General features: G+C 35.1%; 1 protein-coding gene and 1 non-coding gene across 4 annotated transcripts in view; one reads left to right on the top strand and one right to left on the bottom strand.

Moving 5' to 3' along the window:
* Window positions 1–16805, bottom strand: part of VPS13B (vacuolar protein sorting 13 homolog B) — a 756179-nt gene that overhangs the window by 432585 nt on the left and 306789 nt on the right. For all 3 annotated transcript variants that reach the window (XM_059394925.1, XM_059394927.1, XM_059394926.1), the window contains 2 exons: window positions 12527–12636; window positions 4817–4964 (listed from right to left, as the gene is read on the bottom strand). In XM_059394925.1, coding sequence (XP_059250908.1) covers window positions 4817–4964; window positions 12527–12636 — 258 coding nt within the window. The remainder of the gene's footprint in view (window positions 1–4816; window positions 4965–12526; window positions 12637–16805) is intronic.
* On the top strand, window positions 11071–11176 carry LOC132014725 (U6 spliceosomal RNA). The gene has a single exon (XR_009403379.1). It is a non-coding gene; the product is annotated as a U6 spliceosomal RNA (small nuclear RNA).

The following is a 16805-nucleotide window of genomic DNA, read 5'->3' as shown; positions in this document are numbered from 1 at the left end:
TTTGTGCTTCATTCTGGCAGGTTTCTATTACTAGGCCTTCAAGGTCGATTTCTTCTGCAATGCCTACTCGAGTGCTATTTCTACCCAGTCAGTTTCTCCCTTCCCATATATTTTTCAACTCTAGAGTTGGGCTTGGTTCTTAATTATGTCTTCCATTTCCCTCCAAAATGTACTCATCTTTCCTTAAATACCTGAATACAGCTATAATACCTGTTTGAATGTACAAGTATTTAATACACCTCTAATTCTATCATCTATGCCATTTCTTAGTTTATTTCTATTGGCTTATTTTTCTCCTGGTCATAGATTACTACTTCTTTGCATCTCTATGCTTCTCTATGCATCTGAATGCTTGACATTGTGATTTTAAGCTGTTACATGTCTGACTATCATATGATCTCCCTGATATGAGGAAGTGGTGATGCAACATGGGGGCTTAAGTGGGTACGAGAAGAATAAATGAAAGAAGATGGGATTGGGAGGGAGACAAACCATAAGTGACTCTTAATCTCACAAAACAAACTGAGGGTTGCCGGGGGGAGGGGGTTTGGGAGAAGGGGGTGGTATTATGGACATTGGGGAGGGTATGTGTTTTGGTGAGTGCTGTGAAGTGTGTAAACCTGGTGATTCACAGACCTGTACCCCTGGGGATAAAAATATATGTTTATAAAAAATAAAAAATTATATTAAGCTGTTACATGTCTGGATATTCTTACAATCCTCTTAATAGTGTTGGGCTTCAAAAAAGAAAAGAAAAGAAAAGAAAAAAAATAGTGTTGGGCTTCATTTTGCCAGCACTTAAAACTACTGTTTTTGTTGCTTCAGAGGCTTTTTAAAACTTGCTTAAGGTGAATCTAAGGTAGCCTTTACATTTTTGATAGTTTAGTTCCACCACGGGGGGTATGGCTTTCCTGAGGTCTCTACCGAATATCCTGAATAACTGACAGGATTATAGACTATGACAATAGGAACCTGAATACCTTCCAGCCCTGTGTGAGCTCTGGCAATCATTCAGATTATGGTTTCTAGGTCATCCTTTGCCCAACCATTCAGAGTTTCATCCTATGCAGGCATGTCTTACGATTTAGCAAATACTCAATGAGAACACTATTCCTGATTTCTGGAGTTCTTTTGCTACACAGCTTTCTCTCTCTACAATTTTATCCCATGCTTTGCCATTATCTCCGCCTCCTACTACTTCAGTCACTTTGCCTCCCTAAACTTCAATTCAGCAAGACACTGAGCTCAGCTTAATACGTCGCACCCCGTTCTTTGATCTGGAATGTGCCTTTAGCCAGAAAGCCAAGGCAATCCAAAGGATGCTTTGTTTCCTTTCTGTGATGATTCACAGTCCTGTACAGCCTACTGTCCAATGTCTAGAAGCTTTTTTTCTCCCATATATTTGGACAAGTTTCTTATTTATTTATAGCAGGAATATAAATCTAGTCCCTATTATACCACCATGGTCAGAAGCCAAACTTCCATACTTTGAAATTGTAGCATTATCTACTAAAATTTACATCATTAATTATCACATCTTAATTTTTGTACTATTTTTGTAGTACCTGAGAAGTCAAATTAAAAGGCCTTCTATTATTTTAACCATATACTTATAGTGCTTTGGACTTGAGAAGTAATATCTAAACATGCAAGAGAAAAATAGCTAATATTTTTTAAAGAGCTATCATTTATAGAGCACTCTTCTTTTTAAAGTTTTCATATCCATTACATTTTCATCAAGAGTTCCAAATGAATTTTCCTAACATTTCCAAAACATAGGGTAAACAGATGTTATCGTTTTTAGGGGTTTCCCTGTTTTCAAAAATAGATTCTCTAGAAGATTACTTAGAATTCTGTGATAATATATTATCTTCATGTGAGACATGCTTTTATTCTGGGTTGGCCTGCCCTATGTGCCTGTATCACTGAAATAGTGTTGTTCTGCTGTCAACACATTTCCAACAATCAAACATATGTTCTCCCTGTAGCCAGCTATTTAACATTGGTTAATTGTGATTGGAAGAGGAAGATGTCTGCTTTTGTTGAATAATCACCAAGCAAAAATCAAGGCCAGTGCAGTATCACCAAGCTTTGGCCTTCATGTGCCAAAAATGCTACATAATTGTTGGGAATGAACTTAAGACCAAGACTGGACCTTAGGTTGAAAATATAAAAACTCATTTTAGTAAGAATTCAGACATAAATTAACACTGACAGTTCTCCACTATACAATTCAGCTAAAAATTTAAATGTACATTTCATAATAATATGAATATATTTAACACTAACTGAACTATACAATTTAAAGGTTAAGATGGTAATAGTAAAAAAAAAACAAACAAACAAGATATGTAAAAGGCTATGAATGAATTACCAAATTCATTTCAATTCATGATGCAATGTAAATAATGAATACAACAGTGATAATTTCATTTAGAAATGATACAAAGAACTCATAAAACATTTTTTAAATTAAAATGAAGGAGGAAAAGTAATATAATTAAAAATACAACTGAAACTTTTGAAATTTATTTATTTATTTATCATTTATTTTAAAAGATTTTATTTATCTGACAGAGAGAGAGAGATCACAAGTAGGCAGAGAGGCAGGCAGAGAGAGAGAGGGGGGCGGGGGGAAGCAGGCTCCCTGCAGAGCAGAGAGCCTGACACGGGGCTGGATCCCAAGACCCTGGGATCGTGATCTGAGCCGAAGGCAGAGGCTTTAATCCACTGAGCCACCCAGGCGCCCCTGAAATTTTTGAAATTTAATCCTAAGTAAAGAAATTAGTTAGCATAGAACATTCTCAAGAGAGCACTACCACAAACCAAGGTTTCCAGAGAAGTAAAAACAGTGAGACTTCAAGTAGGAAGATACACAAATCATAAAGAATAAATACCTATGATCATAATTTCTATCCTCTGTCATGGAATTTCATTGAGATCTTAAGCATTTTCCCTTATCTATATTCATCCTTAACAATTACTTTAAATCAATTATCAACTGTGATTCAAAGAACATGACTAAATAGTAAGCAAGAGGTCAGAATATGTGGTTAATATGCATACAAGATTAAATTTACTTTTATCAAATGATTCTTTAGTAGACATTTTACTTGTTTTATCAAGAGGTGATGGGTGCCCGGGTGGCTCAGTTGGTTGAGAGACTGCCTTCAGCTCGGGTCATGATCCCACGACCTGGGATCAAGTCCCACATCTGGCTCCCCCTACTCTGTGGGAAGCCTCTTCTCCCTTTTCCTTTGCCTGCCACTCTCCATGCTTGTACTCTGTCAAATTAGTAAATAAAATCTTTTTTTTTAAAGAGGTAATAATTATATGGGGTGCCTGGATGGCTCAGTATATATTATGCGTCTGACTCTTAATTTCAACTCAGGTCATGATCTCAGGGTCATAAAAACTAGCCCTGCATTGAGAGCAGGGCTGTGCTGGGCATGGACCTACTTAAGACTGTCACTTTCCCTCTCCCTCTTCCCACAAAAAGAAAAAAAGTGATATTTATAAATCTTTATCTAAATTAACATTTCAAGAGATCTAAAGTATAAAACTTAGCACAGTATCTAAAGGAAATAATACTGCATTAAAAGTTCAATACTTAAGTTACAGATCAGCTTCCTATGTTACAAAAACTAAGCATAGGCATTTTGGCATTTGATAAAGAAAATCTCAACAAAGTAAAAGGTTTGTGGATGCTAACAGGTGGAAGTTGAATAATTTCACAAAATAAACATAACAACAATACTTTAGGAAAAGTAAAATAACAAGTGTAAAACTCCAGAAAAATGTATGTTACCATTTTATTGTTGTTAAATATGGTCAGAAAATAGTACTTTTCCTCTAAACTATAAATGTTAGTTTGATATATATGTTAAGTTCCTTAAGGGCGAGGATCATGTCTAATTAATGTATCTATGCTCCATATCACAACAGAGTTTTGCCCAGTATAGACATTCAATAAGTGGTTTTTAGTTTAGTGAAAAATATGAAACTTTTCCCAATATGTTTCAGAATACAGAAGTCCTATGAAATAAAGCTTAGCATCTAAGGAAAAATATAAACTCTCCTGAAGATGTGACCGATCATCACAAACATTACAAGTTAACCAAGAAAATACCACTTAAATGCAATTATAAAGTGCTTTTCTTTTCAATTACACAAATGGGGATTTAAAAATTGTTTTATGGAAGAATATTTTTGTTCTTTATTTGCAGAGATGATCTAGCTGAGAGAGAGAAAGGAGAGGGAGAAAATTGAGATATATTTCGCAAGAATTCACTTTAAGAAAGAACATACTTGGTTCTTTATGGATCTCTAGTGTTTTTGCAAGTCTTAAAAGTAAAGCAGTGAGTGCCTTTGTGCCCAGTTTTCAAGGATATTTGTACAGCATACAGACTCAAAAGACAGAGCTACAGTCCTCCTTTTGAGTAAAGGCTTAGGCCTTGCAAGTTACAAATACTGCCTCCCTCCAAAGAAAATGGCAGGCATGTTTTCTACTGATTATAGCAAGTTCAGGTTCCCTGACTGAGGGTTCCTCTCCTCTAACATAATCCACTGTGTATAGGTGGCATCTAACCTCCCTGGTACCACTCTGTGGGAATGAGGCTTAGGACAAGTACACAAGAAAATGCTAATAGCCTAGGTTACTGCTAATGCTGCAAGATAATAAAGTCCTTTGTCTCCATTCCAAGAGTCCCATGTCTTTGGCTGGCATTCATGAAACTGTGGCCTGGATAACCTGATAACTTACTTGAGCTTAGAGTTAGGGTAAAATCACAGACCCTTCAGAATTCTTGACACATACCTGTTACTGTTTTTGTTTTTATAGGGCTGCTGGCATATTCAGAGGCCTGATATGACTGCTGCTTTGCCAGAGGTGCACTTCCAACAGACACCTCATCGTCCTTCCTTCTGCTAATTGGCATAACAAGAGGAACAGCTACGACAGGCTGCTGGAGAGAGGCAAATGAAACACTGAATTATTTACTATTTCTTAAGCAGTGAAGGTTAAACATGGCGACATTGAGGAAAAGCCTTCATAAGTGGTGTTGAAGTTTATTACTTGAAATCAATCATGAAATCAATCAGTCAACTGTACTTTTCACAGTTTTTCCCCTCTCTCTTCATCTCTCTCTCTTATGCACATAGATTCACACAGGGACACTTAGTTTCAGCGTGAAATTACAATTCTGTATGAAACTAAGATAGCTTGAAAATAAATGAAATTTAAAATAAATTTCAGTAAGAAGCATAAAGATAATACGGTAAGGGCAAATCAAAACTAAAATCAGCTTTGAAAATCGTGATTATTAGAAAATAAAAAGTTATCCTTATGAAATGATACTTTAGAAACATACTTGTATAAAGTGATTAATTACATGTTACAGTTCAACTTAATAAAGAATTGCTGAAAATCTCTACATTTTGTCTCACAAAGTGATATATGTAGCATATTTAAAAAGCACAGAAAAGTATCCACAGTTAGAGAAAGCTGGAAAACATTATGATCCTATATTGAATGCATGAGTGCTGAATTGGACAATAAAGCAGCTGTTTCATCTTTATTCACTGAAATAAAAAGTCTGATGTTACTGCTGATGACGCCCAATACAATCTTGTCAGATTTTTGGCAAAAAAGAAAAAAAAGGTATTTTTAAAGTTTGCTGCAGGATCAAAGATCAATGTTGAACTGGGTGGAAAACAATCATGAAATGTTGGGTTTTAGCCACAAATTGAGCAGGCAATTGCAGCGTGGGCAACAACAGCTGCTAACTGTAACACAGCTGCGTCCGATGGTAGCTCTGGAGGGGTTGCTCGAGAGCAGCGCAGTCTAACGTTGCTCTCAACAGCACAACACCACATTCTTCAAGATCCAACTTTAAGCCTCAGCCAACATTTATTACTTATTTAATACTAATTCGATTATAAAAACATCCCAATCAGAACTCAGGTTCTGAACATTATCTAACAATGCAGCAAATCAATCAAGCCATGAGATAGAGGGGGGATAAAGGCAAAGTATTTTAAAGTTGCTACTTCAACTGAGTAAAAGGACAAGGAAGCGGATAATGAGAAAATGGAAAGGTTAAATATATTTGTGGGAAACATCACAATGTATAGTACCTACTTGCATATTAAGAATTTAGTAAAACTGATATTTATAAAATCTGAATAGGAAATTAGTATTTTAAGACCTAGATGAGAAACGTTTGACATATTGTTAAGTTTTGATGTATTTAAAATTCCTCAACTATAAAATATGGGAGTGGAGATGTCTACTTAAAAACCCCTATATGTTCTAGTATTTAGTGATTCCAAAATCCCCTGAATTTCTTGGCCATCATTTATAAACAATGTTCAAATTCAAATTAATGTATTAGAGAAAAATTATATTCTGCATAGTGTGATATTTAACTCAAGCAAAATAGCTGGAAGATGGGCACCTGAGTGGCTCAGTGGGGTAAGCCTCTGCCTTCAGCTCAGGTCATGATCCCGGGATACTGGGATCGAGCCCCGCACTGGGCTCTCTGCTCAGCAGGGAGCCCCGCCATCTCTGCCTGCCTCTCTGCCTACTTGTGATCTCTCTCTGTCAAATAAATAAATAAAATCTTTAAAAAAAATAGCTGAAAGATGAGATTCATAAGAGCCTTACTATTGGGAATACCCTTCCTTTTGGTGGCTGAAACTGGGTGCATTTTTCACAAAGGCAACAATTTACTAAAAGCCCTAACAAAACACCTCCTAATAAGACAGCAGGCTCTGATATGTCTCCTATAGAACTGTATTCCAAATACCTACAACAGTGTCCAAAAGACTCTCCATAAATATTTGCTGAATTATTACTAATACAGAAACCACATGTCAGGCAAGAAGAGATACTGGATATAGAGTAAAATTATTTGATTTCCTCCACTTTTCTGGAAATATGGCTACTCCAGTCAAAAATATAAAAATAAACAATATTTATTTTTAGCCAGCTTCCATGTTTCTACTAATAATCTTCTACCTTCTGGTACTAGATATTTCCTCAAATATCAGTGTATCCTAGCCTCATATTTCTCCTATCCTTGATGCATCAATATTCCATGATCTCAAACTACTTAAAAGCTTTTGCTGTTCTTCTAAAAAAAACTCTCCCTCTTTATTAATTTAATATAAAACTCTCCCTCTTATTAATTTAATAAATGTAAAAGTATAGGAAATTATAAAGAAAAACAACATCCACATTCTCATTACAGCTAATAGTTACTGGTTCTTTACATTTTTATATTTCCTTTTTTTTAAAAAAGAGACCAATGAAGTATTACAGATATGGTTAAAACCCCTCCAACTGGTTTCACGGACCTGTACCCCTGGGGATAAAAATATATGTTTATAAAAAATTTTAAAAAAAAACAAAAAACAAAACAAAAAAACCTCCAACTGCTAACCACCTGCCCATTTCTCTTGCAATCACCCACGATTATGATACTGATAAAATCCGTGAAATGCATGTTTTAACAACTATCTTTACTTACACACACTCATATACACCACTTATTTTACCATTTATTTATTTCTAAGGGTAGTTTTGGGAAAATGTACATAAATGCTCTCATATTACATATATCCTTGGAAAACTGGTTTTTGCATTAGGTATAGTTTGAGGCATACATATTAAAACCTATCATATAATCTCTACTAATAAATTATCTTATCATGTGAATATGTCATACTTTTTTTATCTACTTCCTTACAGTCATTCAAGTTGTCTCCAGTTTTACATGGCTTCAATAAATACTGCAGTAAGAGGCTTATTCATGACTCTTTAGGCTCCTATGAGTATATGTGTTAAAAGCATATCTTTATTAAAAAGTGGGGTTTAGAGGGGCGCCTGGATGGCTCAGTGGGTTAAAGCCTCTGCCCTCAGCTCAGGTCATGATCCCAGGGTGCTGGGATCGAGCCCCGCATCGGGCTCTCTGCTCAGCGGGGAGCCTGCTTCCTCCTCTCTCTCTCCCTGCCTCTCTGCCTACTTGTGATCTCTCTGTCCAATAAATAAATAAAATCTTTTTTTTAAAAAAAAGTGGGATTTAGGGCCTAGAGGCTATGTCTATTTTCAATTTTTTTTAAAACAAACTGTAAGGACTAAACTTGTTTTTTTAAAGATTTTATTTATTTATTTGACAGACAGAGAGAGAGAGAGATCACAAGTAGGCAGAGAGGCAGGCAGAGAGAGAGAGGGAAGCAGGCTCCCTGCTGAGCAGAAAGCCCAATGTGGGGCTCAGTCCCAGAACCCTGAGATCATGACCTGAGCCGAGGGCAGAGGCTTAACCCACTGAGCCACCCAGGTGCCCCAATGCCTATTTTCAATTTTACTGGATATTGCTAATTCATTGATTTTCACTCATAACAGTAGTGTAAGTTTATGAATTTTCTATTTTTTCACCACTACTGAGTATTAGCATTTTTCACCCAATAGAGTTTAAAAAGTAAAGATGAGTAGTCATGAGTGATAATTATTAAAGCTGGATGATACAGTCACAGGGATCAATTACGCTCTTCTCTCAATTACCCATGTTAAAAAAAAAAAGTAAGAATAAAATAGTAGGTTAAGTATATTTTTAAAAATATATTTTTGAGATACTGATGAACCATAGTAAAATAGTAATACTGTGAAGTGCTGGTGAAAATGTACACTGTAACCAACTGTAAAAGGTAAATCACAATATAACAAAGTCTTCAAAATATTCAAAAATATGTGCCTTTAACTAATTTTTTAAAATATTTTACTTACTTATTTGAAAAAGAAAGAAAAAGGAAGTACAAGTGAGGGGGGAGGGAGAGGGAGAGGGAGAAGCAGACTCCCTGCTGAGCAGGGAGCCTGATCTGGGGTTCAATCCCAGCAACCCAAGGTCATGACTGACGCCAAAGGCAGACACTTAATTGAATCAGCCACCCAGGCCCCTCAGTATATGCCTTTAACTATTAATTACACTTTCAAAAATATATTCTAAGTGAATACTTAAAAAAAAATCCAAAGATTTAATTATGAAGATATTTATCCCAATATCATTTTAACTCTGGATGAATAGGGTTATGGGTATTTGTTAGTATTACTTTTAAACAAAACTACTGTTTTGAACTTGGAATTTTTTTAAATATATATTTACATTTAATTTTTTTTTTCTGTTTTCCTTCTTTGAATTATTACTCATCTAAAACACATTTCCTTATATATTTACATTTAATTTTAAATAGTTATACTAAAAATAAAATTAAATATAAAAATCTTTAAAGGTGGTTGTTATCAATCAAATGAATCGATCTACTTAAGATGCTAGGACAAAAAAAAGATGCTGGAACATTGATCTTCAGGGATATCTCTAGCATAGCTTGACATATTTGTGTCATTTATAAAATAACCAATGAAAATTTACAGTACAACAGGATATTATTCAGCCATAAAGAAGAAGTCTTCTCATTTGTGACAATATGGATGGACCAAATAATAAGGTAGTTAGGCTAAGTGAAATAAGAGAAAGAAAAATACCTATTGATTTCACTTATATATGGTATATTAAAAAAAAAAAAAGACAAACTCATGGACAGTTGAGGTGAATGGAGTCAAAAGGTACAAACTTCCACTTAAAGTGGAGAATTTTTGAGCTGTAATGGACAGCAATATGACTATAGTTAAAAGTACCATATTGTATATTTAAAATTTGTCAAGAGAGTAGATCTTAAGCTCTCATCAAAAGGAAAAAAATCGGGGCGCCTGGGTGGCTCAGTGGGTTAAGCCGCTGCCTTCGGCTCAGGTCATGATCGAGTCCCGCATCGGGCTCTCTGCTCAGCAGAGAGCCTGCTTCCCTCTCTCTCTCTGCCTGCCTCTCCATCTACTTGTGATTTCTCTCTGTCAAATAAATAAATAAAATCTTTAAAAAAAAAAAAAAGGAAAAAAATCTGTAGCTATCTGTAGTGACAGATGTTAACTACTTATTGTGGTGATAATTTCAAAATATACACAAATATCAAATCACTATGTTGTATACCTGAAAACTAAGACATCAATTATTGCTCAATTAAAAGAACTTATATCTAAAATATTTCTCAAATGCACCCTGATATTAGTGTCATTGACTGTTAAGGTGGATTTCTATGCAACTGCTGGTAAAGCAGAGATGGTGGAAAGACTGTTAAGGTGGTCCTGTTTTTTACTGGCCTATTTGCCCTCATAGTGCCCAGATTTTCGTTCTGAGTATCTGATGCATAAGAATTGCATAGTAAATGTTCACTTTCATTTTTATTATCTCTGTATTGCCTCTTCTTCTTTAGTTTTATTCAACATTCTGTTAGAGAAAACCTCCTAAAATTCAAATCTCTTTATATCAGATTCCTATAGTTCTTCTTTACACTTCAGGATGAAGTTGCAAACACTCTGTATTTAAAAAAAAAAAAAAAAAAAAGTCTTATGAATTGGCTTCCAATTCCTACCAGTCTCTAGAAAAATTGGCTCAAGTCTGGAATCACTGAAGGTTCCTTTCTTACCAAATTAGTGGGGTGTTTTTGTTGTTGTTGTTGTTGTTTTTCCTGTGCTCACACAGTTCAGTCTAGAGCAACCTTTCTGGTCTGGTTTACTGCTATAATGCTAAAGTCAACTGTCTTAATTCCTCCTTTTAACAACCTCATCTGCCTGTGAGAACTATTCTTCTTTATCTTTTTCCACATAATCCTATTTAGATCTAATATAGCAATTTCTAAAAATGGCATTACTATATTCCTTCATATTCCTAAATACAGTAAATAACTCTAGACGGAGGGATATACTAAAAATTAACTTTTATTTCTGTAGCCCCAGTATCTAGCACAGTGCCTTGTGGTCTCTAACTATTTGATAAAAAAGAACAATGAAACTGGGGAATGGAAGCTGTAGTTTCAAATTAAGACAGGGTTAAGAAAATCCTTTAAAAGATACTCCTTGAGACATGGGTTGAAATATTCAGTCCATTTTTGTCTTATTTAATTATGAAATTGTGTATTTTTCTATCACCTAGCTTTAAGTTATTTCAGAAAAAAGATGCAGCACTCACGTTGGCAGCACATATACTAAAACTGGAACAATACAGAGAACATTAGCATGGCCCCTGTGCAAGGATGACAGGCAAATTTATAAATGTTTCATATTAAAACAAATACCAAGTCATTCAATTAGAGTACTATAAAATTACAATTAAGTCAATAGGAAAATGCAATGCAAGGTAGCATAAATTTGGCCTGAAAAACATTTAGTTCTGCCATTTACTACATGTGACAATAGGTAGGTAAATGTCAATAAGCATCAGTTTCTTCATTTTTAAAATGGGAAAAATAAAACCCTTCTCTAAGAATTCCATTTAAGCATCATGACACAGAAAATTACACTTAAGCATTCCAGGAACTACAATTAGGTACTCTTTACTTTGCAATTTATACCCTTTTAAATAAGCATACATCCCAGGACGCCTGGGTGGCTCAGTTGGTTAAGCAGCTGCCTTGGGCTCAGGTCATGATCCCAGCATCCTGGGATCGAGTCCCGCATCGGGCTCCTTGCTCGGCAGGGAGTCTGCTTCTCCCTCTGCCTCTGCCTGCCATTCTGTTTGCCTGTGCTCGCTCTCTCCCCCTCTCTCTCTGAGGGGGAGATTTTTATAGATTTTTATAGATTTTAGATTATTTATAGATTTATTAATCTATAAATAAATAAATAAATAAGCAAGCATACATCCCAACTCTTTTATACCAACCATCCCAATCCAGGGGTTTGGCACTCTATGAATACTTGTTGAGTAAACCTAAAGATGAAGAGGAAATACAGAGATAATAAAAACAAACGCTAACATTTTCTACGCAATTCCTACACATCAGACACTCAGAACAAACATCTAGGCACTATGAAGGAAAGAAAGTCAGTAAAATAGAACTACCTAAACTAGTCTTTCCAGTGTTTCTGCTTTACCAGCAATTGCATAGAAATTCACTTCAATAGTCAATGATACAGTAACTTACTGTTTAGAAATGAAAGAAGACCCCTGGGGATAAAAATATATGTTTATAGAAATGAAAGAATAGAATTGCTTGAAAGGGGTAGAATGGAGCACAAAGGAATTGTGGTACATCAATTCCAGGGGTGCCTGGGTGGCTCAGTGGGTTAAGCCTCTGCCTTCAGCTCAGGTCATGATCTCAGGGTCCTGGGATCGAGTCCCGCATCAGGCTCTCTGCTCTGCAGAAAGCCTGCTTCCCCCTCTCTCTCTGCCTGCCTCTCTGCCTACTTGTGATTTCTCTCTCTCTGCTTGTCAAATAAAGAAATAAAATCTTAAAAAAAAAATCAATTCCAACAATACATAACTGTAACAAATGACTAAGAAAAAGATTTATTCATTAAGAGAGTAAATTATAGTGTGTAAACCTGGCGATTCACAGACCTGTACCCCTGGGGATAAAAATATATTATATGTTTATAAAAAATAATAAATAAATAAAGTAAATTATAAAAATTTCTTACCTGCTGCATATGTCTACTGGTTCGTTTCTGTGGCTGATAAATGAGCCAGGTGTATAAGACTGGGTCAATATTAACTGCTACTCCTTGTACACTACAAAGAAGTACAGCACCTAAAAATCAAGATTTTAAAATTGTGTTAATTCCTCCTATAAAATAGTAAGCTTTGTATCACATCACACCAAGTAGGGCAGCTGTAATAGAAAAGACAAATTAACAAGGTGGACAAAAAGATCTTGAGGAATTCCAGCCTCATATACTGCTCATGGTAGCATAAAAATGATGCAAATGCTTTCAAAAACACTTTGGCATTTCCTCAAGAAGCAAAATATACAGTCACAATATGACCCAACAATTTTATTCCTAGGTATATGCCAAGATAACTAAAATCATATGTCCACTCAAAAGCTTGTACCCAACTTTTCAAAGCAGGATTCATAATAGCAAAACGTGGGAATAACACAAATATCCATGAATGGTTGAATGGATAAGCAAAATGTGGTAGAGCCACATGATGAAAAATCATTTGTCCATCACAATGAATAAAGTACTGATCCATGCCTGCACCACACCTTGAACACACGTTAAGTGAAAGTCAGTCAGTCATAGAAAACCACAGACTGGATGATTCCACTTACATGAAATGGCTAGAATAAGCAAAACCCCGGAGTAAAAAGGTGGGATTAGCAGATGCCAGGGCTTGGGGCAGGGGCGATGGAAAGTAACTACTAATAGATACGAGGTTCTTTGGGGAGTGATTAAAATGTTCCAGAATTAGAAAATGATGATTGTTGCACAACCTTGCAAATATACTAAAAACCATCAAATTATGCGCTTTAAAAATAATGAATTTTATGGAAAATGAATTATCTCAATAAAAGCAAATATGTCCTATCACATGATTTCACTCATATGTGGAATTTAAGAAACAAAACAGATGAACATAGGGGAAGGGAAGGAAAAATAAAATAAGACCAAACAGAGATGGAGGCAAACCATAAGATTCCTATTATAGGAAACAAACTGAGGTTGCTGGAGGGGAGGGGGGTAGGGAATAGGGTAACTGGGTGATGGACATTAAGGAAAGCACTTGATGTAATGAGCACTCACTGTTATATGCAACTGATGAATCACTGAATTCTATCCCGGAAACTGAAAAATTATACAGTATAAGTTAACCAAACTGCATTTATATATAAAAAATTTTTTTAAGTGAATATGTCTTTAATAATAAGAAGCTTTATTTTTAAGGCAAAAAGCAATTTCTATATTGGTCATGAGAACAGAATATTATCTCCTTTTTTGTTTATTTTACAAACTTAATTCACAATGTGAAAGGAAGGATTATTATAACCACTCAATAAATCACTGCAAATTATAGCTTTTAACGTACAGAAGCAAGAGATCTGCCTAGATGAAACACAGGCTAACATTCTGACATAAAACACAAAGCTGAAGTGTAACAAGTTGCAATTCCATTCTAGCAAAGCATTTTAGTCCCTCAGTGATAAAAAGCAACTCACATCGAACTTAACTAAAGCATAATATCCCATTCATAATTTATGTGCAGGTTATGTGCATTCAATGAATACATTTTGCATTTCTACATATATTTTTTTGATAAAATATTATTATCTCTGTTGGGATATATGGAGTACCAAGTAAGAGGTATTTGTCAATGTTGCTCTCAACTATATCTCCAGTATCTAGAAAAGTAACGGCCATATAGTAGGAACAGAGAGTCGTAATAAAAGGTAGATGAGTTCCTGGATTAGGTACGAAAGCCCATTCATTCTATAACATTGCATATTATTTAAATACAATTACTATTAGTACCAACTCCTATGAAAAGTGAACCACACAGAGATAGAGATAGAAATATAGAGGAGAGTAAGCAAGAGAAATATCCTCTTTTTAAAAACTTTTGCATAGTATTTTCAAATGAGCAAAAATTGTCATATGTATTCCTATTCCACCTTTTGGTGCTTCTGAATATTCAGTGTAGATTCTTTGACAGCATTCAGAGACAACAGAAATCCCACCCACTTTTAACTTCCCAAATGTAACACTTCCCACATGTAACAATACGTGTGCTCCTGAGCAATGAGTTACTCAAATACATATCAGGAAGGAATGAATAGGAGAAGATAAATACAGGATGACTGGAAAAGGGGAGTCATAACTGAAGTCACTTAGAAAATACAATTTAGGGCGCCTGGGTGGCTCAGTGGGTTAAGCCGCTGCCTTCGGCTCGGGTCGTGATCTCAGGGTCCTGGGATCGGGTCCCGCATCGGGCTCTCTGCTCGGCGGGGAGCCTGCTTCCTCCTCTCTCTCTCTCTGCCTGCCTCTCTGCCTACTTGTGATCTGTCTCTGTCAAATAAGTAAGTAAAATCTTTAAAAAAAAAAAAAAAAGAAAATACAATTTAATATATAAATTTTTTCTATAGCAGAATGCATAAGAAGTATTAAAATCTTTTAAAGAAATTAATTACATACTTTTAAATGGAGAGTTTAAAATTCTTATTTAAATTCAAGAATATATAATTCAGTCTTAAAAGTTAAAAGATTTTTCCAAATTCCATATAAAGAAATGAAATTATAGTTAGGTTTAAATTGCTGTGAAGTGTTTCCTGCCACATAAGCCCACTGTAATATAATTTGCTTTATAATTAATATCACATAAATATTAAAGACACCACAAATAATACATATTTTATAATAAGAAATGTGTTCCACAAAAAGCAACTGCAATAAGAAAGAAGAATGTGGGGTCCAGGAGACAAAAGATCCAATACAGCAGAAAAGTGACAGGAATCCCCAAACAACAACAGTAATTTAGTGAAAGGTACGTGAAAAATGTAGTAACAATATTTAAGATACATTTATTATTTATTTTTGAGAGAGAGAGAGAGAGCAGTGGAAGGGGCAGAGGGAAAAGGAGAGCGAGGACCGCAAACAGACTCCATGCTCAGCACAGACGTGTGCTGAGCTGGATGCAGATCTCTATCTCGTGACCCTGAGCTGAAATCAAGAGTCAAACCCTTACCCAACTGAGCCACTCAGGCCCCCAGAAAAGCAATAAAACACAATTATTAAATACAGGAAAAACACATGCTATAAAGGAAATGATAACTAATCACAGCATACATTACTGTATCATGAATATTTATAACCAGAAATATGTAAGTTCTGAAAATAATAGATGCACTGATTAATCAAACATGATATAACAATTTTGAAAGTAGGTATATATAAGAAGAATGTGAGATGTGAGCAGGACAGAGTGAGTGTTGGCTAAATATCATTTTCCAGAGTAAGACATCAATAAATTTTGCTCTAAAGTGACCAAGAAAGAGCAAGAGAAGTCATATTATTTAAAAATATGGAAGTAAACACCAAAATAATTATTGAAAAGATTTGAGAAGTGTTACCTCTTGAAAAGGGCACACACAAAAAAAGAACAGTTGCCATGAGGGAGAACACAATTAGGATTCTCAATTGGGGTCAAGAGAAAAGAGTGGTAGATGAGATTTCAATTTTCTTGCTGAGGAGTGTCTCTCTAGCCATTAGTAAAAAGCAGAATAAAATCTTCTGTTTGAAAAGTCTCCAATTCACTGTCATATAACCACCACAAATTATGATCTGTAAAGGGTTCTCATCACCAAAAATCAGCAACACTACAGAAAGCAAGCCATTGTGAGAGAGTCAGAAAAAGCAACAAACAACAAATTTAGACTTTCAAATTTAGACTGCAGATAGCCAAATACAGAAAATAAACACCTATGTATAAGCTATTTAAAGTATAAAAGTATGGTATCATGCAGAGTATCAAAAAAGACAAAGTATCAGGAAAGAACATACTTTAAAGAAAAACTAACTATAAAAATGACATAGTTAATTGTTGGTGTAAAGAACACATTGGGCAGGTTAGACAGATCAGCTATAGCTGAAGAGGAAAAAAAGTGAAATGGGGAAAGCATACGAGCTCATTTAGAATGTATCTAAAACACAAAAATGAAAAATGGTTATGAAAATGAGGTTAAGAGATATGAGTACTGAGTAAGAAGATCAAATGTGTCCAGAGGGAGATACCAAAAAATGGGGAAGAGGCAATATTATTAAAAACTTAACAGCTGAGAATTTTACAAAATTGTTGAAAGACATTAAGCCTCAAAAAACCCCACAACTAAATAAAACTCAATAAAACCAAAACATATAAAGCATTTCAAAACTACAATGAGATATCACCTAAAACCTGTGAGAATAACTAAAATCAACAACA

This window comes from Mustela nigripes, chromosome 3, assembly GCF_022355385.1.
Source record: "Mustela nigripes isolate SB6536 chromosome 3, MUSNIG.SB6536, whole genome shotgun sequence".
NCBI lineage: Eukaryota > Metazoa > Chordata > Mammalia > Carnivora > Mustelidae > Mustela > Mustela nigripes.
This window is presented reverse-complemented; position numbering and strand designations above follow the sequence as displayed.